Source organism: Pistacia vera, unplaced genomic scaffold (assembly GCF_008641045.1).
Source record: "Pistacia vera cultivar Batoury unplaced genomic scaffold, PisVer_v2 Contig300, whole genome shotgun sequence".
NCBI classification, from domain to species: Eukaryota; Viridiplantae; Streptophyta; class Magnoliopsida; order Sapindales; family Anacardiaceae; genus Pistacia; species Pistacia vera.
The window spans coordinates 252,302-277,094 of NW_022196114.1; the positions used below are offsets into that span (position 1 = coordinate 252,302).

At 31.5% G+C, this 24,793-nt stretch overlaps 3 protein-coding genes and 1 pseudogene across 3 annotated transcripts; 2 read left to right on the top strand and 2 right to left on the bottom strand.

Moving 5' to 3' along the window:
* The first annotated feature begins 4,660 nt into the window (after positions 1–4,660).
* LOC116135517 lies at positions 4,661–5,357 on the top strand (annotated as a pseudogene).
* A 1,954-nt stretch (positions 5,358–7,311) lies between these two features.
* On the bottom strand, positions 7,312–8,085 carry LOC116135551 (pathogenesis-related protein PR-1-like). The gene has a single exon (XM_031421265.1). The coding sequence runs from the start codon at positions 8,054–8,056 to the stop codon at positions 7,520–7,522; it is 537 nt and encodes a 178-aa protein (XP_031277125.1). The 5' UTR covers positions 8,057–8,085; the 3' UTR covers positions 7,312–7,519.
* Positions 8,086–21,068: 12,983 nt separating this feature from the next.
* On the top strand, positions 21,069–21,882 carry LOC116135549 (pathogenesis-related protein PR-1-like). Its single transcript, XM_031421263.1, has one exon. It carries the CDS (start codon positions 21,071–21,073, stop codon positions 21,638–21,640), a length of 570 nt encoding a protein of 189 aa, XP_031277123.1. The 5' UTR covers positions 21,069–21,070; the 3' UTR covers positions 21,641–21,882.
* Positions 21,883–23,788: 1,906 nt separating this feature from the next.
* On the bottom strand, positions 23,789–24,562 carry LOC116135552 (pathogenesis-related protein PR-1-like). Its single transcript, XM_031421266.1, has one exon. It carries the CDS (start codon positions 24,531–24,533, stop codon positions 23,997–23,999), a length of 537 nt encoding a protein of 178 aa, XP_031277126.1. The 5' UTR covers positions 24,534–24,562; the 3' UTR covers positions 23,789–23,996.
* Positions 24,563–24,793: the final 231 nt, after the last annotated feature.

Sequence of the window (24,793 nt, forward strand, 5' to 3'; positions counted from 1 at the left end):
CTAATTTTAAAATCTTAACTAGTTGAACCCGTCAAACTTCATAAATTTTGGAGAGCGAGAAACAATGACCTTTGATTGTATAGTTGGCAAGAGAGTCTTTTAAACATTGACGAGTACAAGTACAAAAGACTTTCTTGTATGTGGTTACAAAGGAATTCAAACCGTATACCTTGTGGAGGCAAACAATATACTTTACCATTTGACTAAACCTTTATACATGCTTAGAAAATGGAAGCTGAAAATACTGTTCGGAAGTTGTAAGTGGGGGCTGGTGACCCCACTCAAAATCTACTTTTCATGAATTACTCTTAGTAATTAGTATTTTGGGTTATGTAGACTCTAATTCAGTAATTGTCTTACTTTTTATTAATTTATATTATTTAACTCTCCTACCTTACTTCGTTTACATAAATAAAAGTCTTAATTTTTAGCATTTATTTGTTTTATCAAAAAATTTATTTTTTCTATATTGAACTTGTTCCCTCTGTCATAAAATTCCAGCTTCATCCCTCTCTAATTCATTAGAGTGATTTTATCATCTTTGAAAGCTCACTATGAAAGTAATTCATTATCAAATTCTTAGCAGCAATCAAGTTTTTTATCTGAAAACAGAAAATGGAGAAATAGATAACATTGTACCGAAACAATGTTATTTTTCTCAATTTCATAAAGAGTGTATCTATTGCACCCCATTGATGGACTAAAGAATCCTTACTTTTTAATAAATTCTATGGTGACAAATTTATCCTTATTAAATATTATTAAAGTTAATTTTAATTGCCTATTCTTTAAAAATATTTGTTGACACCCTACTATTATCTCATAAACCCTAATTTTTTTATACTATCAAATCATTCTTAAACAAAAAGATAATTTAACGAAGGAAGAAAATTTGTAACAGATATCTTATGTTATAAACAATACAAAATTGTAAGTATTGAATTGCTTCACATACAAATTTATTGTTATTTTTTTTTTTAAGTATTGGTAGCTATTTCTAGAGAAATTATATTAAATGGCTTTGTTTTGGGACTGAAATTGAAAAGTAGCACATTTAACTTTTTCTCTCACAAAATAGCATTTTTCCATTTTCCACTAAATTTACGGACAAAAATACCCCTGCATAAAAATAAACCCTAACCTCTTCTAGTCCGTCTTCAACTCCATAGAACTAAAGCTTAACCCTTCCCTCCTTCATCTTAATTTGAAAAGAAAACATCGATTTTGTGTTGAAATTAAGCGGATTTAACGTGTTTATTATTGTTTTTGGCAAAACAAACTATCCACATTCACTTGTTTTCAGATTTAAGGTGTGTAATATGCTTGCTCTCCTAATTTTTTTAAATAAAATTATTATAAAATGTAGTTGTGTTGCTTATTTTTAATTGAGTGTAAGGATTATGTGTTTAAAGTATAAGGAGTTTTTAGGGTTTAGTTTGACTTATTGATTGAGTTTTGTTTCAAAATATAGGGTTTTTGATGGAGTTTTTTGTCTAGATTGAGATATTGGCTTGATCGTTATGTTATTGTATGAATTTAGGTGGATTGAATAGGAATCGGACTATGAAAATGGCAAATGGAGACTTGCATTTTTTTTGCTGAAGCCCATGGATTTGGCCGAATTCGACCAAAAATTGCAAGTCATTTGGTGAAGAAGAAATCGAGATTTGGCTGAATCAGGGGGTTTCAGCTGGATTCGACCAAGGTAGTTTTTGTCAAAAAGGGTAAATCCGACCAATGACATGGTTTCGACCTTATTTAGCCACTTTCATATCAAAGAACAAAGGTGGCCAAATCCAATCGAATCTTACCGACACATGGGTTTCCGCCAAAACTCGTGTTCAACCTCCAACCAATTTTATGTCTGAATCCTTCAAAGTTGGGTCGAAACTCATACCCAAGTTACGTCTAATCCACCCATTTTCAACATATCTACTTAAATATAAGCTTAATCAGCTATAACAACAACAAATCATTTCTATAATAACTTATTTAACATGTTTATTAGACATATATGCAATATATTCAAAATTTTGTATTTCAAACAACTTTCACATACCAGAACTTATCTCTTCTCTCTTGTGAATCGATTAATAAGCTAATATATCAAGAAATCCGTTAAAAAAGTGCTCCTCAAGATCACAAAATCAAGTCTTTTGTTGGGTTTTTAGAGTGGAAGCATGGGTTTTGAATTAATGGATAGTGATTTATCATTAGGGGCAATTTTCATTCCCTAAATTTTGCTAAATGGAAATGTGCTATTCTTAAAACACTTTCCAAAAAGTACTAGTTTTCAACTCTCCCTCTCCTATTTGTGCCATTTAATATCATTTCTTCTATTTTTATCTATATATATTTTTTGTGTTGTTTAAATGTATTATATTCTTGAGTTTATTTATAAGGATTTTTTTTAGCTTTAATTTTTTTTAAATTTTAATTTAATTATCTAAAATATTAGTTTAGGAATAACGATGGTGGAGGGTATATAGCATAAGTGAAATAAATGAAATGTTAACTCTTTTAAAAATATATAAAAAAAAAAAAAAAAAAACAGAATGAAGGGTATTTATGAAATTTATGAGGTGGCATAAGAAAAAAAATATAATTTCATAAATGGCTCACATACTAAAGCCTAGAACTTTCATAGAGAAACTAGGCTTGGGCCGCTTGGCTGCTTTTTTCCATGGGCCTACAAAATATTTCTACTTTCTGAGGCCTGCAATACATGTAAGCACTTGGATTTTAATCCAAAGAATCTGATCCTTCTCAAACGAAATAAAACACCGGGCTCTGTGAGCCCAATGAGGTAGCAAAAAATTAAAAAAAAAATAATAATAATAATTGAACAAAGAGACCTGCTTATGTTTAATCAAATATCAAATTCCCTTTGATTTTAGAAATAACATAAATCCCCTTATTGTTAATGAGCTGTAAGAATTGATCATATGATGGGTTAATGAATATTAATTTAATTGTCCATTTACTGTTTATTTTAATACAAAATAGTTATCGGCAGAAAATTTTTTATTACTACTATTATGAGAGTTTATGCAATTTACTATGAATTAGCTAATTTTCATCCTTCTCATCAAAGTTTGCTTCATTATACGAATTTCACATCATTTTTGCTAATGATGAATTAAAGAGTTTATGCAATTTACTATGAATTAGCTAATTTTCATCCTTCTCATCAAAGTTTGCTTCATTATACGAATTTCACATCATTTTTGCTAATGATGAATTAATTTTTTTTTTTAAACCAGTTTGCGTGTACCTCAATTAGTCTCCAGGTCCCTTGAATGCTATACTCAAAAGCCTTCTTTTTAAAATTATACGAATTTCACATCATTTTTGCTAATGATAAGTTAATCTTTTTTTTGGTCAGCTTGTGGGTACTTTGACTAATCCCCAATGGCCTTAAAATTAATAACAAGGTAAACCCTCTAGTGACCACCCTTATTAGCATCGAAGAGGAATCGAACTCAAGACCTCTTGAGTAATACACTTAAGAGTCTTTTATCGCCTCACCCAATCACTTGAGGGTGGTTATGATGAATTAATCTTTAGTTAATCTTCATAGATTTGGTATCTTTTGGTTCCCTATCACAAACTCTCATCAGTACTTACAATGTGAAACTCAATGTTGCTTTGCTACCAGCCTACCACAAAATTTTCACGTTTAATTAACAAGTTGAAACCAAATTATATGATGTGTGGCCCAACTAAGATTCCAAAAGTTATCTCCTTCATTTTTTTTTAATTCAAATAGAAAAAAGTTGGTACAATGATTGATTAAACACTCTGTGAACTGAAAATTATAGAACCCAAGATCCATTTCGGTAGCCACATGTCAAATAAATATTGATGCCAGTTTAATTTTCTTCATATATTCTCTGGAATGATCCATGCCGGCCACCATTGGTCTTAGATACCAACAACACAGTGACAGGATTCACGGGCGCAACAAAAAGTCGCCAAACCAGCTCACGAGACTCCTTTCTTTGATTTTGCCATGCGGAACTCGCATCCCGACCAACATCATAATTTATCTTATTTTTGTACATTGGAGCTTGTAATTTTCTTTTTCCTTTTCCAATGAAAAATTCTTTAATTAGTTTTTGAAGCTTGTAATCTCCGCTTTGTCTATATACAATTAGATCCATTGAACGTTGTAGTTGTAAATCCAGTATTGGAAGTAGGGAGAGTATAGACCTTACTTTGTCGGGACATATGTCCATAATACGACTTCGGTTTTTGTTTTCTTTCCATTGCAGATCTGCAAATCAGATAGCATGTTATTAGGGTATATGTGATGTTTAAGTTGATGTAAGCTCATATAAAAATTTATTTTACAAGCTTGAGGTTTGTCTTTCTAATCATCTTGTTACGTTCTACAGAATTTTACAGAGAAGAAATATATTTTTTTGTATAATAGAGACATGTTCATGTGTTAGTTTATTAAAGTATTAAATTTCTATTACGAGTGATGTGATGTGAAGACACTAAAATGTCCGTGATACACCAATTATAACTCTTCAATAATGGAGATTTTCTTCTTCGGATGAAGCCAAAACATGAACTTCTTCTTGGTATTATATAAACACTTTAACTGTCTCTTGTACTTCAGCAATTCTCCACCAAGAACTTAAAAAAAAAAAAAATGAAACTCCAACTACTGCTTCTCTTCATTCTGTGTTTCATTCTCTCAGTTCAGTCATCTCCGACAACACAAACTCCCCATCCAAAACCACCCGACAACGCCACCATCTACAAAATCTCCAAGCAACTCTGCTGGGGCTGCATCGGCGAGGCTCTCCAGTTCCTGTTCGCCCACATTTAGTCAGAGCCGCCAAGTGGGAGCTCCCTCTGATGGGATTTCGAGCTCGAGAAGTACGCGAGGTGGTGGGCGGGCCAAAGAAAAACCGATTGCAAGCTGCAACACTCGTTCCCGGAAGCGATTTCAAGCTAGGCGAGAACATCTATTGGGGCAGCGGCGCAACGTGGACGCCCAGCGACGCCGTTTCTGCATGGGCTGCGGAAGAGAAATATTACACGTACGCCACCAACAGCTGCGAGGCGGGGCAAATGTGCGGGCATTATACGCAAATTGTGTGGAGTAACACGAGAAGAATTGGGTGTGCTCGTGTTGTTTGCGACGATGGGGATGTGTTTATGATTGTATTATGATCCGCCGGGGAATTATATTGGTGAGAGGCCGTATTGATTGTGGGTTAGGGAAGATTAATTTGATTATTGTAAAATTCTTAATTAGTGTCAAATTGAGTGTGGGTTAAGGTACACTAAAAATATAGTGTGGCTGTGGATTTAACTGTAGTCACAGTTAATTAATGTATGAATATGATTGTTTTTTGGTGTGGTTAGAGTCATATTACTCTTATATTGTTAGCCAACCATATAGAAGAAGATAAGGAAGTTTAGATAAATCTTTAATTTGCATGTATTCTTGATTATATATATATATATGTCTATCGTAAAGTTTTGACTAAAGTAAATAAAATGTGTTTTTATGATGCTTTATTAGAAAGTAAGTATTCACCACCCACCCCCGGCGCAAAGGAAAAAACAGATTTACCGAAGAAGAGGAGCTAAAAGAAAATCTATTAGAAAGACATTGAAACATTCCGATCACTTACCTAATAACAGAAGACAGTTCCAAATATGCCTAGCTTCCTACTAGTAACTCAACTACTATCAATCGTAAGTGATATTCTAAAGGCGGGAAAACGAAGGCTAGTTATCAAACATTCAACTAGGATCTAAGACCTATATTTAGCTAGTGATAAAAAGATACCAGGGAAAAGACAATATGATAACAAAAGATTATCTAATAGATAGATGCAAGGGGGAAGAAAAGAAGATAGAGTCACAACGATAGAATAATGAACTATGACAAACCGACTAAATAAAAGATAGATCTAACAGGCAAAAGGAAAACTACTATCCAAACTAGACTCACTCAGGGCTTTGATATTCCATTAGGAATTCATTATTTAATTTAATAGAGAATTCGGTATTAATTTAAACGGATTAAGTGTAGGAGTAATGCTGCATATACATATCATCTATTGGTAGTCCAGAGGTTAGAGTGAATGGGGATAGTATGGATAGATACATGTCAAATTCGATTCACCATCTAAGCATCTGCAACTTATGTGGGGGGTCGTGGCGGTGGGTTACTACAATAGTCTCTCATAATGATTAGTCGAGGTGCGCGTAAACTGATCCAAAAATTTTTACTACAAAAAAGTAAAAAATAAAAAAAATGCTACATATACAAACTATTTCCCACAAACGAATGTGACAACCTATATATTTGACATTTAATCTCCTTATTTGTTTAATTATTTTTATTTAAAATTACCAAATTATCTTAAAACACATAAATTGGTGTGAGAGTTTGTATAAAAAGTTTATATATTATCCTAAATGTAAAATGAATTAGTCACTGATCGGAGTAATGACAAAAGAGGGTAGATTGTTATTTCTGATATCCTTGAAGAAAATTTTTAATAAAGTCAACCTTAGCGGAAATTCCATTAAACTCTATCAATATTTTTTGTTAAGAATTTTTACTTAATTCATCTTCAAATTAATAAAAGAAAAAAGAAATCAAATGTAGCCAATACTAATTCTTTAAAAAAAAAAATTCATAAAAAATAATCATAATATGTTGCAAGTTCATAAGAAAATATCTTATTTTCTACAAAATCAAGTATTTACAAATCAAATTTTGATAGGGGATATTAAATTAGTTTTAGAATTATGAATAATTTAGAGGTCAAAAGGGTGTTGAGGTTATACTTTTGGCGGACGTATACCCCCAGCCAAAGTTTATTTCCAAGTTTCAGATTGCAAATGGGCATGAAACTGAAGCCTTACATTCAACAAATAATTTTGCAACGCTTGATTTTCTCTTCATTGCTGGAACCCATATAATATACTTGTCTGGAAAATGGCCCCATTTTATCTCTTTATCTCATTTTATCTTCTCCTCCTTTCTTTCCAGGTGTTTAATCGATCTCCATGATATGTAAAAGGAGCTGCCCTTGGGAACTGAGTTGATGATCATTCCATAACAAAAATTGTTTCACAATATTAACAAAAAATAAAAAAACATGAACCATCCTCCCATAAATGTAATTAAAAAAAAAAATTAAATTTATAAACATAGGAAAGAAAATGATAGCAGTTTAAGGATTATGAGGAGAAACATTCTGTTTAATGTGAACGAAAACTGTTCTTTATAATAAAAAACGAAAAACTTTATTTATTTTATTCTTTATTGCTCTTTGCGAGATCAGAATATTAACATAACAAAATCATACTTGAAAATAAGCAAACAAAGAAGTCGATCTCACAAAGCCATAAGCCATTTACATGACACAAACTATTCACCATTCTCTATTTTCAGAGAACAAAAAACAAGAATAAATAAAAAAAACACTTCCAAAATTTTCTGAAACATCTTCATCTTCATCTCCATCGTCCTCATAATAATTTAATAAGGCCTTTCTCCAATAAAATTACCAGGAGGATCATAGTTGCAAGTAATGAAAACGCCTTGATTATCCTCACACACCACTCTGGCACACCCAATTCTCCTCGTCCTACTCCAAATAATCTGCGTATAATGCCCACATTCACTTCCCCCCAAGCACGAATTCGACCAATAATCATACGAACTCTTCTCCGACAGCCATGCAGCCACCGCCTGCGCCGGAGTCCAATCCTCCCCGCTCCCCCAGAAAATATTCTCCCCGTACTGTCCATTCGAATGCTGCAACGCGCAATCGTACCTCCGCTGATTCGCATACCACTTTGCGTAGTTTTCCAGCTTATAATCCCACTGCAACGGGCGCATCCTCATGGCAGCGCGCGCGGCGTTGTGAGGAGCAAAAAATTGGTTCACCATGCACTTGTAGCCGCCGCTGTTTCGAGGCGTGAGACTGCTATAAGCTGAATAGGATTGGGAACTTGAGGTGATCAAAAGGAACACAAAAATAGAGGCTGAGACTGAGTTTGTGAATGAAGCCATTGTTGGGGAAGTAGGGCTTGCTGTGGAACAAGGTGGCATGAGTGTGATTTATATATTCAAGTGAATTGATAAAGGGAAGGGAGTTGGTGAAGTTGAGTTAGAGAGATGAATAAAGGTTTGAAAGAATGGGGTGGCACCCATGTTCGATAATGATTGCCACATTTGTTTATGTGGGGAACAAATTAAATTAAAGGCTGAGACTTTAGAGCTACAACTTTAACTACTTTCTTATATTTCATAATGGAGATAGCCTATTCTTTTTTATTTTTGATGAATCCACCGCTACCACAATCTAGGGAGAAACCGGTGGATGTATATGTATTGTTATTTTTATATTTAGAAATTTAAAAAAAATAAAAATTGGACAGTATCACAGGAATAAAAAGACAAAACTATATCATAAACATGTATATAATTATTAAATTAAATTCTTATGTGAATGAGCTCAATTTGATTCATCTTGTATGATATATGGGAAAGCTGGTGAATATGAATTATTCTTCTTTGTTTAATTTTTATTTTTCGAATTTAGAAATTTAAACCAAAGTGGTTTTAACGTAAACACTTCTTATAAGGATCTTACCGGTTAAGTTAGTACTTACAAGTTACAACCACCACGGTTGACCTGATAGTAAAAGAGTAAAGAATGATCTAACATGGTCTCCCAAGTTTGAGTCTCTTTGATGGTAAAAGAGCAAGAGAGAGATCTAAAATGGTCTCTCGAGTTTAAGTTCTCACCATCCCTAATAGAGGTAACCACTAGAGCTCTTACCCGATCGGTAGTTCTAGGGTTTCGAGTAATTAGTTAAGGTGTCTATAAGTTGGCCCGGACACCCTCGGTCATTAAAAAAAAAAAAATGTTAATACTTACAATAACATATACGAATTATTTTTTCTATGAATTTTATGATTTTGTAGGATATGAATTATTTTTTTTTTAATTTAAATATTGAAACCATACTAGCTAGATTAATTTTAAGATTTACTTTTACATACTTACTGCTTACATATGTTTTGGAAGAAAATAAGCATGAAATTTATTTTGGGTGGAAGCTATAAAATTTTGTGTGGAGATAGAAAATATGTTATTTCAATATTCTTTTCAATAATTAATTAATTAAGATTATAGAACAAAATAAAATAATTTGGGCTTGTTCATAGCTTTGGACTTGAATACTAAAAAGAAATCTAACTAAACTGAGATGAAATCTGAGTGCACCACGTTGTAGAAGATATGTTATTTAAATTAAAAAAAATAATAATAATACTGCTCCAACAACCTCTTCTCGTAAATTTTCTCTCACAATCATGACATGACAACTTACAATTGATCAATTCAGAATATGTCCTATATGGGGTCTTACATAGGTCTCACTAATTAATTATAAGTTGACCAATTATGAGTTGTCACGCCCAGAGTCGTGAGAAAAAATTTGCAAGAGAGAGTTGTTGGTGCAATATTATTAAAAAAAAAATATGTGGAATATTATAATAAATTAATACTTTGATACAGCTAGCATATTAAAACAGCTCTAATTCTGTTAGTACTATGCCGAATTAATTAATTAATTTAATCATTCTTCAAATGAATTAAAAAAATCTTTAATTAGTACTAACTAATCATCTGTCATTCTTCAAGTTTCCAGGGAATGTAGCAGTATCTATATCTTGATTAATTTTATTGTCAAATTAAATAAAAGTCAAAGTGAATAAAACGTTGCAATTTTTTGTGGGTTTTTTTTGTTTTGTTTTGTTTTTTTAATTTGATTAATTACTTGTACCATTTATAAAAGAGAATAGAGAGAAGTTACCACATTTTGATTAATTAGATCCTATTTAAAATGTGGTTCAGAATGTTTTTTGTAGAATACTTTTACTTTTAAATATAAATATTATTTATAAAAGAATTTAAAAAAAAAAATGTCTGAAAAAGTTTCAAAAAGTGTTCTTTGCAAGTCAAAAAGTGGTTTTTCAGAAGCATTTTAAACATTTTTGTTAATAAAATTTTATATTGTCTAAATAAATTAATAATTTAAGGCTGAAAAACTCTTTTAAATTCTTCTAACTAAATAAATAATTTTTTTTTCATAAAAAAAAAAAAAAAAAAAAACTCAATTTTGTAAAACCTAATACAAGAAACTTAAATTTCATAAGCTCTTTGAAGAAGTCTTGGTAAACAGAATGATTTTTTTTTTGTTTTTGTTTGAATATTTCATTGGAAATGAATCATAAGATAAAATAATTAAAGTGGGAATTGAAATAGAAGGCGTGCACTTAGATTTTATTAATTGTGCTTAAAATTTTGTAGCATGATGGCTGAAAAATATGTAGGCCGGCTAATAAATTGTCATTATTTTAGTCAAAGCCACATTAAGATAATAAGATTAATTAATTCCCCGTGGGTTGTTAGAAATGATAGTGTACAAATTTTGTTTTACAAGTCAAATTGAGAATTGAAAAGGCCTTTAATTGATTAATACCACCGAAATCTCGGATTCTCAATTAATTTTCACTGGCTAAATCAGTGGAGATCCTCAAATCTTAATCAACGGAGCCGCGTTTAGAAATTATGGTTTCTTTTTAAATCTTAAGTTCAAAGACAACATGGCTACAATTACAACATTAGTGGCTATATTTTATATATATAGTCAATCATTTGGGAACATTTTGACAATTTTATCGTATGATTTTATATATATATATATATAGTAAATGCTTCCTAACTTCACAAAAAATGCTAAAATCAAAATTGTTGTGCAGGAAATTTGGAATGGATAAATCCATTTTGGCATGTAAATATCTCGCGATATGGATTCTATGATTAAGGTTGAAGATCACAAAACTCTCCGTTTTATTATATTTTAGTTCATCTCCAACTCAACTATGTAATTAACACTATATAAATCCAGTTATAATATGTTTTTAAGGGATAGAGAAAATATGTTACAGAAAACCAATTGCAAACTTCTTGTAAATCAAATTATTGTGTCAACTTATTTAATAACATAACAGTGGATGTAGGTAAGCGGTCGAAGAACTTAGAAAAGTTTTTTTTGTTCTTTGTGTTTTAAGTTAATCCCTACACATTCATCATTCTATTGATCCACCGAGATCACACACAAGGGCGGATCCAGCCCACTTTTGGCCTACCCTCAATTTTTTTTCTTAAAATACTAATATATATAATTTTTGGATTTTGGTTCACCTTAACAAAAATATTAATATGTAATTAGTTTTTATTTTGGTCTACCCTAAAAAAAAAATTTGGATCCGCTACTGATCACACACACATCTTATATGGTTCTAATGCTGTCGGTCATGTCTGGTTGGTGCAAATTTTTGCATAGACAAAAATCATAATTAGCCATTAGCTTTTGTGTTGTATTTTAAAAACTTTAAAACGTTTGCATATGAGAATTTTTATATTAATTAATGTATAGTACAGACGTTCTGAAGTTTTTTTATGCAATCCAAAGCTTAGTGATAGATAACTAGGTTCACAAAATGAAAAAATATTAAAGTTAGTAACTAGTCAGCTAGCTTTTGATCCACATGCTTAAAAATAATTAATGTTTTAAAAGATATTTTAAAATGACAAAAATAACCATAACACCAATTCGGTTTATTTCATTATTCTTGATGAAAAGAGTGCAGTTATTGGTACTCGATCCAGGGACTAAAGAAACCCATTTCTTAAAACACCCCATTTTAAAGTTTTAAAATTAAAATTTTCTCTTATGATGCCCTATAAATTCCATAAATACTATTCGTTCCATTTTTTTAAATAATTTAAAAGAGTTAATATTTCATTATACACTCCTCCTAAAATAAAATATCCTCCTAAAATAAAATTTTAGATAACTAAATTGAAAGTTTTTATTAAAATTAAAGTTAAAAATATCTTTACAAATAATTTCAAAAACATAATACAGTTAAACAAGACAAAAAGTATATAGATTAAAATAGCTACCAATACTTTGAAAAAAAAAACCATTAATTTATATGTGAAGAAATTAAAAATCTTATTATTTCATATTACTTCTAACCTGATATATCTTATTACAGATCTTCTTCCTTCATTAAACTATCTTTTTGTCCAAAGAATAATTTGAATAGCATTAAAAAAAAAAAAAAATACGGTTTATAAGATAATAGTAGATGTCAAAAGTATTTGTAACAGAAAATTAAAGTTAAATTTAATAATTTAATATAGGGATAAAATTGTCATTATAAAGTATATTAAAAAGTGGGTTTCTTTATTTCATTAGTAGATTGCCAATAGATCCACTCTAATGAAAAAAGGTACCGAATTTGTTCTCTTAACATATTTAATATCCTATATTTATTTAATGCTAAACTATGTTAGAACACACAGTATTAGATAATTTAACATTTTAATAGATTGATTAGGATAAGGAAATATGATTTTATTAGGATTAGTTTTGAATTAGTTATTATCCTTTGGATTAGTCCGATTAGATATTATTATTTATAGGTTACATTTATCTCTTTTAATAATTATTATCTCCTATTTTTAAGTTTTATGACTCTTATTTAAAGGAGTAAAACAACAAAATTAGGAGACAGTTAAAATAATCTTGAAAATGCTATTTTGTCCTTGATAGCACTAGATTTAATAGTCTAGCACTTATAAAATAGGAAAATGTTTTAAGGATAGCACTAATAAAAAAAGAAAACGTTTTCGAGTTATTTTTGTCTTTGACAAAGGCCGTGAGTAATAAACTCATATGATTTAATTTATGATTATTATTTTTTTCTAAATAAAAGATATAATAACTTAAAAAAAAACTTTTTTTAAGGGTAAAATTGAAATCTAACCTTTTTTTTAATTAATTTTATAGATAAGACCCTTCGTCCAATTTCTTTTAATTTTTACCCTTTTCACTCTAATAGTTAGAAAGAACTACTCTGATGCAGTCCAGTCATCTCTAGCGATAGAGTCCAATAGAGTAAAAATTATTTTAATTTCTTATTTTAAGAAAATTAAAATAACTCATATATATTATCTGAAAATTTAATATTTTATTTCCAATTTTACAGCATGTAAATAATTAAACTTGATATAAATCCCATAAAATAAAAGAAATTCAAAAAATAAATTAAAAATTGAACCAAATTGTGTTATTCGCTGTCTATGCGGAGCGCCTGAGCCTTAGAGACCTGGGCGACATTTTTGCGGGTTTTTTTGCGGGTTTTGTTAAGATGTTGCGGTACAGATAACCGGCCGGCCCACCATTTTGTGGGCTCTATATAGTTTGCTGAAGAAACCGAACTGTTTAATTTTAAGACTTGAGTGAAATTATTGGCACCCCATAATTTCCATAAGAAAAATGCTATCCTTACTTATAAAGACCCATATAAAGAGGGTTATAAAGTAACATTATTCAGAAAAAAAAAACAAAGAAAAATGAAAAAAGAGAAAGTGAGAGAGAGAGAGAAATCATGAAAATCAAGAGTGGGGATTGTCTTTGTATGTCTCCTTTATATGTGTCTTTGTAAAACTAGCATTGCTCATTCCATAAATACCTTTCATTCCATATATATATATATATATTAAAAGATTTAATATTTCATTCTCTTTACTTATGCTAAATACTCTGACGTTGTTACTCCTAAAATAAATTTTTAAATAATTAAAGTGAAAGTTCAACAGAAATTAAAGCTGAGTTATTATTATTATTTTTACAAATAATCTCAAGAACATAATACAGTTAACAAGACAAAAAATATATAGACTAAAATAGCTACTAATACTTTGAAGAAAAAAGTAAAAATAAAAATATATTTGATCCGTGAAGCAATTAAAAATTTACAATTTAATATTGTTTGCAATTTGATATATCCTATTGCAAATCTTCTTCCTTCATTAAACTATCCCTTTGTATATAAGATAATAATGGGACGTCAAAAGTATATTTAAAGAATAAGAAATTTGCTTCTCACTTAAAGAAATTGTGTTAGACCTAAACCAAAATTATAAATTAAAATCATGTGGCTATCCAATTGCTTAAGCTTCAATTATGAAAGAAACGAGGCTAGTTATCAACATTCAAATAGAACTAAGACCTATATTTAGCTAGTATGAAAAGATACAGAAGAGACAATATGATACCAAAAAATTATCCCATAGATAAGGCAAGGGGGAAGAAAAGATAGAATCATGACGATAAATAAGACACCTACCTTGACAAGCCTGACTAATAAATATAGATCTAACAAGCAAAAGGAAACTACTATCCGAACTAGACTCACTTAGGGCTTTGATATTCCATTAGGATTCAGTATTTAATTTAATAGAGAATTCGGTTTTATTTAACGAGTTAAGTGTAGGATGTAATGCTGCATATATTGGTAGTCCAGATGGTTAAGTGATTAAGATAGTATGGATAGACATACGATCCAAATTCGGTTCACCATCTAAGCAGCTATAACTTATGTGGGGGGGTCGTGAGGGTGGGTTGCTGCATTAGCTCCTCACAATGTTGTCGGGTGCGTTAACATGATTCAAACATGTTGTTTACAAAAAAATAATAATAATAATAATAATAATAATATGCTACATATCAAACTATTTCCCACAACGAATGTGACAACCCTATTATTTGACTGTAATCTCCCTTATTTGTTTAATTTATTTTTAATTTTAAATTCACCAAATTATCTTAAAACACATAAATTGGTGTGAGAGTTTGTATAAAAGTTTATATATTATCCTAATGTATGAATTAGTCCCTGATCGAGTATATGACAAAGAGGGTAGATTGTTTTCTGATACTGAAAAAATTTTATAAAGTCAACCTTAGCGGAAATTCCATTAAACTCATCAATATTTTTGTTAAGAATTTTTACTTAATTCATCTTCAAATTAATAAAAGAAAAAAGAAATCAAATGTAGCCAATACTAATTCTTTAAAAAAAAAAATTCATAAAAAATAATATAATATGTTGCAAGTTCATAAGAAAATATCTTATTTTCTACAAAATCAGTATTTACAAATCAATTTTTGATAGGGGATATTAAATTAGTTTTAGATTATGAATAATTAGAGTCAAAGGGTGTTGAGTTATACTTTTGGCGGACTATACCCCCAGCCAAAGTTTATTTCCAGTTTAGATTGCAAATGGGCATGAAACTGAAGCCTTACATTCAACAAATAATTTTGCAACCTTGATTTCTCTTCATTGCTGGAACCCATATAATATACTTGTCTGGAAAATGGCCCCATTTTATCTCTATTATCATTTTATCTTCCCTCCTTTCTTTCAGGTGTTTAATCGTCTCCATGATATGTAAAGGAGCTGCCCTTGGGAACTGAGTTGATGATCATTCCATAACAAAAATTGTTTCACATATTAACAAAAAATAAAAACATGAACCATCCTCCCATAAATGTAATTAAAAAAAATTAAATTTATAAACATGGAAGAAAATGATAGCGTTTAAGGATTATGAGAGAAACATTCTGTTTTATGTGAACGAAACTGTTCTTAAAATAAAAACGAAAAACTTTATTTTATTATTATTTATTGCTCTTTGCGAGATCAGAATATTAACATAACAAAATCATACTTGAAAATAACCAAAAAAGAAGTCGATCTCACAAAGCCATAAGCCATTTACATGACACAACTATTCACCATTCTCTATTTTCAGAAACAAAAAACAAGAATAAATAAAAAAACACTTCCAAAATTTTCTGAAACATCTTCATCTTCATCTCCATCTCGTCATCGTCCTCATAATAATTAATAAGGCCTTTCTCCAATAAAATTACCAGGAGGATCATAGTTGCAAGTAATGAAAACGCCTTGATTATCCTCACACACCACTCTGGCACACCCAATTCTCCTCGTCCTACCAAAATATCTGCGTATAATGCCCACTTCACTTCCCCCCAAGCACGAATTCGACCATAATCATACGAACTCTTCTCCGACAGCCATGCAGCCACCGCCTGCGCGGTTCCAATCCTCCCCGCTCCCCCAGAAAATATTCTCCCCGTACTGTCCATTCGAATGCTGCAACGCGCAATCGACCTCCGCTGATTCGCATACCACTTTGCGTAGTTTTCCAGCTTATAATCCCACTGCAACGGGCGCATCCTCATGGCCGCGCGCGGGCGTTGTGGGAGCAAAAATTGGTTCACCTGCCCTTGTAGCCGCCGCTGTTTCGCGGCGTGAGACTGCTATAAGCTGCATAATTGGGAACTTGGGTGATCAAAAGAACACAAAAAATAGACTGAGATGAGTTTGTGAATGAAGCCTTGTTGGGATAAGGGCTGTCTGTGGAACAAGGTGGCATGAGTGTGATTTATATTATAGTAATTGATAAAGGGAAGGAGTTGGTGAAGTTGAGTTAGAGAATGAATAGGTTTGAAAAATGGGGTGGCACCCATGTTCGTAATGATTGCCACATTTGTTTATGTGGGGAACAAATTATTAAAGGCTGAGACTTAGAGCTACAACTTTTACTATTTCTTATATTTCATATGGAGATAGCCTATTCTTTTTTATTTTTGATGAATCCACCGCTACCACAATCTAGAGAACCGGTGGAATGATTATTGTTATTTTTATTTTTAGAATTTTAAAAAAATAAAATTTGGGCAGTATCGCAGGAATAAAAGACAAAACTATATCAAACATGTATATAATTATAAATTAATTCTTGTGAATAAGTCTCAATTTGATTCATCTTGTATGATATATGGAAAGCTGGTGAATATGAATTATTCTTCTTTGTTTAATTTTTATTTTTCGAATTTAAAATTTAAACCAAAGTGGTTTTAAGTAACACTTCTATAAGGATCTTACTCGTTAAGTTAGTATTACAAGTTACAACCACCACGGTTGACCTGATAGAAAAGAGTAAGAATGATCTAACATGGCTCCCAAGTTTGAGTCTCTTGATTGAAGAGCAAGAGAGATATCTAAATGGTCTCTTCGAGTTTAGTTCTCACCACCCTAATAGAGGTACACCTAGACTCTTACCCGATCGGTATTTCTAGGTTCGAGTAATTAGTTAAGTGTCTCTAAGTTGCCGACACCTCGTCATAAAAAAAAAAAATTAATACTTACATAACATATACGAATTATTTTTTCTATGAATTTTATGATTTTGTAGGATATGAATTTTTTTTTTTTTAATAAATATTGAAACCATACTCCTAATTAATTTTAAGATTTCTTTTACATACTTACTGCTACATTGTTTTGGAAGAAAAATAGCATGAAATTTATTTGGGTGGAAACTATAAAATTTGGTGTGGAGAATAGAAATATGTTATTTAATATCTTTTCAATAATTAATAATTAGATTATAGAACAAAATAAATAATTTGGGCTTGTTCATAGCTTTGACTTGAATACTAAAAAGAAATCTAACTAAACTGAGATAAATCTGAGTGCACCACGTTGTAGAAGATTGTTATTTAAATTAAAAAAATATAATATACTACTCTCAACAACCTTCTCGTATTTCTCTCACATCTGACATGACACTTACAATTGATCATTCAGATATGTCCATATGGGTCTTACATAGGTCTCACTAATTAATTAAGTTCCAATTAGAGTTGTCCCCCAGATGCGTGAGAAAAATTGCAAGAGAGAGTTGTTGGTGCAATATTAAAAAAAAATATGTGGAATATTATAAATAAATACTTTGATACAGCTAGCATATTAAAACAGCTCTAATTCTGTTAGTACTATGCCGAATTAATTAATTATTTAATCATTCTTCAAATGAATTAAAAAAATCTTTAATTGTACTAACTATCATCTGTCATTCTTCAGTTTCCTGGGAAGGTAGCAGTATCTATATCTTGATTAATTTTATTGTCAAATTAAATACAATCAAAGTGAATAAAACGTTGCAATTTTTTGTGGGTTTTGTTTTTGTATTAATTACTTGTACCATTTATAAGAAGAGAGAGAAGTTCCACATTTTGATTAATTAGATCCTATTTAAAATGTGGTTCAGAATGTTTTTTGTAGAATACTTCTACTTTTAATATAATATTATTTAAAAGATTAAAAAAAAATTTCTGAAAAAGTTTTAAAAAGTGTCTTTGCAAGTCAAAAAGTGGTTTTTCAAAGCATTTAAACATTTTTTAAATAATTTATATTGTCTAAATAAATTAATAATTTAGGCGGAAAACTCTTTTAAATTCTTCTAACTAATAAATAAAATTTTTTCATAAAAAAAAAAAAAAAATCAATTTTAAAACCTAATATCAGAAACTAAATTTCATAAGCTCTTTGAAGAATTCTTGGTAAACAGAATGTTTTTTTTTTTTTTTGAATATTTCTTGGAAATGAATCATAAGATAAATATTAAAGTGGCATTGAAATAGAAGTGTGCACTTAGATTTATTAATTGTGCTTAAAATTTTGTAGCATGTGGCTGAAAAATTGTAGGCCGGCTAATAAATTGTCTTATTTTAGTCAAGCCACATTAAGAATAATAGATTAATTAATTCCCCGTGGGTTGTTAGAAATGATAGTGTACAAATTTTGTTTTACAGTCAAATTGAAGATGAAAAGGCCTTTAATTGATTACTACCACCGAAATCTCGGATTCAATTAATTTTCACTGCCTAATCAGTGGAGATCCTCAAATCTTAATCAACGGAGCCGCAGAGAATTGATCCACATTTTGTCGACTGGTTTCTTTTTAATCTTAAGTTCAAAGACAATGGCTACAATTACAACATTAGTGGCTATATTATATATATAGTCAATCATTTGGGAACATTTTGACAATTCTATGGTATGATTTAAAGTTAGTAATGCTTCCTAACTTCACAAAAAATGCTAAATCAAAATGTTGTGCAGGAAATTTGGAATGGTAAAATCCATTTGGCATGTATATCTCGTATGGATTCTATGATTAAGTTGAAGATCACAAAACTCTCCGTTTTATTATTTTGTTCATCTCCAACTCACTATGTAATTAAACAATATAATCCAGTTTATATATTTTTTAGGGATAGAGAAATTGTTACAGAAACCAATTGCAAACTTCTTGTAAATCAATATATGTGTCATTTATTTAATAACATAACAGTGATGTAGTAAGCGGTCGAAGAACTTAGAAAAGTTTTTTTTGTTCTTTGTGTTTTAGTTAATCCTACACATTCATCATTCTATTGATCCACCGAGATCAACACACAGGGCGGATCCAGCCACTTTTGGCCTACCCTCAATTTTTTTTCTTAAAATACTAAATTATATATTTTTGGATTTTGGTTCACCTTAACAAAAATATTAATATGTAATTAGTTTTTATTTTGGTCTACCCTAAAAAAAAATTTGGATCCCTACTGATCCACACACATCTTTATGGTTCTAATGCTGTCGGTCATGTCTGGTTGGTGCAAATTTTTGCATAGCCAAAAATCATAATTAGCCATTAGCTTTTGTGTTGTATTTTAAAAACTTTAAACGTTTGCATTGAGAATTTTTATTTAATTAATGTATAGTACAGACGTTCTGAAGTTTTTTTATGCTCCAAGCTTAGTGATAGATAACTAGGTTCACAAAATGAAAAATATTAAAGTTAGTAACTAGTCAGCTAGCTTTTGATCCACATGCTTAAAAATATTAATGTTTTAAAAGATATTTTAAAAGACAAAACATACGAATTTCACATCATTTTTGCTAATGATAAGTTAATCTTTTTTTTGGTCAGCTTGTGGGTACTTTGACTAATCCCCAATGGCCTTAAAATTAATAACAAGGTAAACCCTCTAGTGACCACCCTTATTAGCATCGAAGAGGAATCGAACTCAAGACCTCTTGAGTAATACACTTAAGAGTCTTTTATCGCCTCACCCAATCACTTGAGGGTGGTTATGATGAATTAATCTTTAGTTAATCTTCATAGATTTGGTATCTTTTGGTTTTCTATCACAAACTCTTATCAGTACTTACAATGTGAAACTCAATATTGCTTTGCTACCAGCCTACCACAAAATTTTCACGTTTAATTAACAAGTTGAAACCAAATTATATGATGTGTGGCCCAACTAAGATTCCAAAAGTTATCTCCATTTTTTTCAATTATATTTTAATTCAAATAGAAAAAAGTTGGTACAATGATTGATTAAACACGCTGTGAACTGAAAATTATAGAACCCAAGATCCATTTCGGTAGCCACATGTCAAATAAATATTGATGCCAGTTTAAATTTCTTCATATATTCTCTGGAATGATCCATGCCGGCCACCATTGGTCTTAGATACCAACAACACAGTGACAGGATTCACGGGCGCAACAAAAAGTCGCCAAACCAGCTCACGAGACTCCTTTCTTTGATTTTGCCATGCGGAAATCGCCATCCCCACCAACATCATAATTTTATTTTATTTTTGTTCACATTGGAGCTTGTAATTTTCTTTTCCCTTTTCCAATGAAAAATTCTTTAATTAGTTTTTGAAGCTTGTAATCTCCGCTTTGTCTATATACAATTAGATCCATTGAACGTTGTAGTTGTAAAATCCAGTATTGGAAGTAGGGTGAGTATAAGACCTTACTTCGTCGGGACATATGTGCATATATAGGACTTCGGTTTTTGTTTTCTTTCCATTGCAGATCTGCAAATCAGATAGCATGTTATTAGGGTATATGTGATGTTTTAAGTTGATGTAAGCTCATATAAAAATCTTATTTTTACAAGTGCCTTGAGGTTTGTCTTTCTAATCATCTTGTTACGTTCTACAGAATTTTACAGGAAGAAATATATTTCTGGTATAATAGAGACATATATCATGTGATTAGTTTATTAAAGTATTAAATTTCTATATACGAGTGATGTGATGTGAAGACACTAAAATGTCCCGTGATACACCAATTATAACTCTTTCAATAATGGTGATTCATTTCTTCTTCAGATGAAGCCAAAACATGAACTTCTTCTTGGAATTATATAAACACTTTAACTGTCTCTTGTACTTCAGCAATTCTCCACCAAGAACTTAAAAAAAAAAAAAATGAAACTCCAACTACTGCTTCTCTTCATTCTGTGTTTCATTCTCTCAGTTCAGTCATCTCCGACACCACAAACTCCCCATGCAAAACCACCCGACAACGCCACCATCTACAAAATCTCCAAGCAACTCTGCTGGGGCTGCATCGGCGAGGCTCTCCAGTTCCTGTTCGCCCACAATTTAGTCAGAGCCGCCAAGTGGGAGCTCCCTCTGATGTGGGATTTCGAGCTCGAGAAGTACGCGAGGTGGTGGGCGGGCCAAAGAAAAACCGATTGCAAGCTGCAACACTCGTTCCCGGAAGACGATTTCAAGCTAGGCGAGAACATCTATTGGGGCAGCGGCGCGACGTGGACGCCCAGCGACGCCGTTTCTGCATGGGCTGCGGAAGAGAAATATTACACGTACGCCACCAACAGCTGCGAGGCGGGGCAAATGTGCGGGCATTATACGCAAATTGTGTGGAGTAACACGAGAAGAATTGGGTGTGCTCGTGTTGTTTGCGACGATGGGGATGTGTTTATGACTTGTAATTATGATCCGCCGGGGAATTATATTGGTGAGAGGCCGTATTGATTGTGGGTTAGGGAAGATTAATTTGATTATTGTAAAATTCTTAATTAGTGTCAAATTGAGTGTGGGTTAAGGTACACTAAAAATATAGTGTGGCTGTGGATTTAACAGTAGTCACAGTTAATTAATGTATGAATATGATTGTTTTTGGTGTGGTTAGAGTCATATTACTCTTATATTTTGTTAGCCAACTATATATGAAGAAGATAAGGAAGTTTAGATAAATCTTTAATTTGCATGTATTCTTGATTATATATTTAAAGTTTTGACTAAAGTAAATAAAATTGTGTTTTATGATGAGAACTAGTGTAGAGTGATAGCTTTATTAGAAAGTAAGTATTAATATTCACTCCCCATCCCCTTCCCCTGCACCCCCCGCTGAAGGAAATAAGGATTTACCCAAGAAGAGGAGCTAAAAGAAAATCTATTAGAAAGACATTTGAACCAAGTCCGATCACTTACCTAATAACAGAAGACAATTCCAAATATAGCCTAGCTTCCTATTAGTATAACTCTAACTACTATCAATCATAAGTGATATTCTAAAGGGAGGAAAGCGAAGGCTAGTTATCAAACATTCAACTAGGATCTAAGACCTATATTTAGCTAGTGATAAAAAGATACCAGGGAAAAGACAATATGATAACAAAAAGATTATCTAATAGATAGATGCAAGGGGGAAGAAAAGAAGATAGAAGTCACAACGCTAAGAATAATGAACTATGACAAACCAGACTAAATAAAAGATAGATCTAACAGGCAAAAGGAAAACTACTATCCGAACTAGACTCACTTAGGGCTTTGATATTCCATTAGGAATTCAGTATTTAATTTAATAGAGAATTCGGTATTTAATTTAACGGATTAAGTGTAGGAGTAATGCTGCATATACATATATCATCTATTGGTAGTCCAGATGGTTAGAGTGAATTAGAGATAGTATGGATAGACATACGATCTCAAATTCGGTTCACCATCTAAGCATCTATAACTTATGTGGGGGGGTCGTGACGGTGGGTTGCTGCATTAGTCTCTCACAATGATTAGTCGAGGTGCGTGTAAACTGATTCAAACATGTTGGTTACAAAAAAATAATAATAATAATAATAATAATAATAATGCTACATATACAAACTATTTCCCACAAACGAATGTGACAACCCTATATATTTGACATGTAATCTCCCTTATTTGTTTAATTTATTTTTAATTTTAAATTCACCAAATTATCTTAAAACACATAAATTGGTGTGAGAGTTTGTATAAAAAGTTTATATATTATCCTAAATGTAAAATGAATTAGTCACTGATCAGAGTAATGACAAAAGAGGGTAGATTGTTATTTCTGATATCCTTGAAGAAAATTTTTAATAAAGTCAACCTTAGCGGAAATTCCATTAAACTCTATCAATATTTTTTGTTAAGAATTTTTACTTAATTCATCTTCAAATTAATAAAAGAAAAAAGAAATCAAATGTAGCCAATACTAATTCTTTAAAAAAAAAAATTCATAAAAAATAATCATAATATGTTGCAAGTTCATAAGAAAATATCTTATTTTCTACAAAATCAAGTATTTACAAATCAAATTTTGATAGGGGATATTAAATTATTTTTAGAATTATGAATAATTTAGAGGTCAAAAGGGTGTTGAGATTATACTTTTGGCGGACGTATACCCCCAGCCAAAGTTTATTTCCAGGTTTCAGATTGCAAATGGGCATGAAACTGAAGCCTTACATTCAACAAATAATTTTGCAACTCTTGATTTTCCCTTCATTGCTGGAACCCATATAATATACTTGTCTGGAAAATGGCCCCATTTTATCTCTTTATCTCATTTTATCTTCTCCTCCTTTCTTTCCAGGTGTTTAATCGATCTCCATGATATGTAAAAGGAGCTGCCCTTGGGAACTGAGTTGATGATCATTCCATAACAAAAATTGTTTCACAATATTAACAAAAAATAAAAAAACATGAACCATCCTCCCATAAATGTAATTAAAAAAAAAAATTAAATTTATAAACATAGGAAAGAAAATGATAGCAGTTTAAGGATTATGAGGAGAAACATTCTGTTTAATGTGAACGAAAACTGTTCTTTATAATAAAAAACGAAAAACTTTATTTATTTTATTCTTTATTGCTCTTTGCGAGATCAGAATATTAACATAACAAAATCATACTTGAAAATAAGCAAACAAAGAAGTCGATCTCACAAAGCCATAAGCCATTTACATGACACAAACTATTCACCATTCTCTATTTTCAGAGAACAAAAAACAAGAATAAATAAAAAAAACACTTCCAAAATTTTCTGAAACATCTTCATCTTCATCTCCATCGTCCTCATAATAATTTAATAAGGCCTTTCTCCAATAAAATTACCAGGAGGATCATAGTTGCAAGTAATGAAAACGCCTTGATTATCCTCACACACCACTCTGGCACACCCAATTCTCCTCGTCCTACTCCAAATAATCTGCGTATAATGCCCACATTCACTTCCCCCCAAGCACGAATTCGACCAATAATCATACGAACTCTTCTCCGACAGCCATGCAGCCACCGCCTGCGCCGGAGTCCAATCCTCCCCGCTCCCCCAGAAAATATTCTCCCCGTACTGTCCATTCGAATGCTGCAACGCGCAATCGTACCTCCGCTGATTCGCATACCACTTTGCGTAGTTTTCCAGCTTATAATCCCACTGCAACGGGCGCATCCTCATGGCAGCGCGCGCGGCGTTGTGAGGAGCAAAAAATTGGTTCACCATGCACTTGTAGCCGCCGCTGTTTCGAGGCGTGAGACTGCTATAAGCTGAATAGGATTGGGAACTTGAGGTGATCAAAAGGAACACAAAAATAGAGGCTGAGACTGAGTTTGTGAATGAAGCCATTGTTGGGGAAGTAGGGCTTGCTGTGGAACAAGGTGGCATGAGTGTGATTTATATATTCAAGTGAATTGATAAAGGGAAGGGAGTTGGTGAAGTTGAGTTAGAGAGATGAATAAAGGTTTGAAAGAATGGGGTGGCACCCATGTTCGATAATGATTGCCACATTTGTTTATGTGGGGAACAAATTAAATTAAAGGCTGAGACTTTAGAGCTACAACTTTAACTACTTTCTTATATTTCATAATGGAGATAGCCTATTCTTT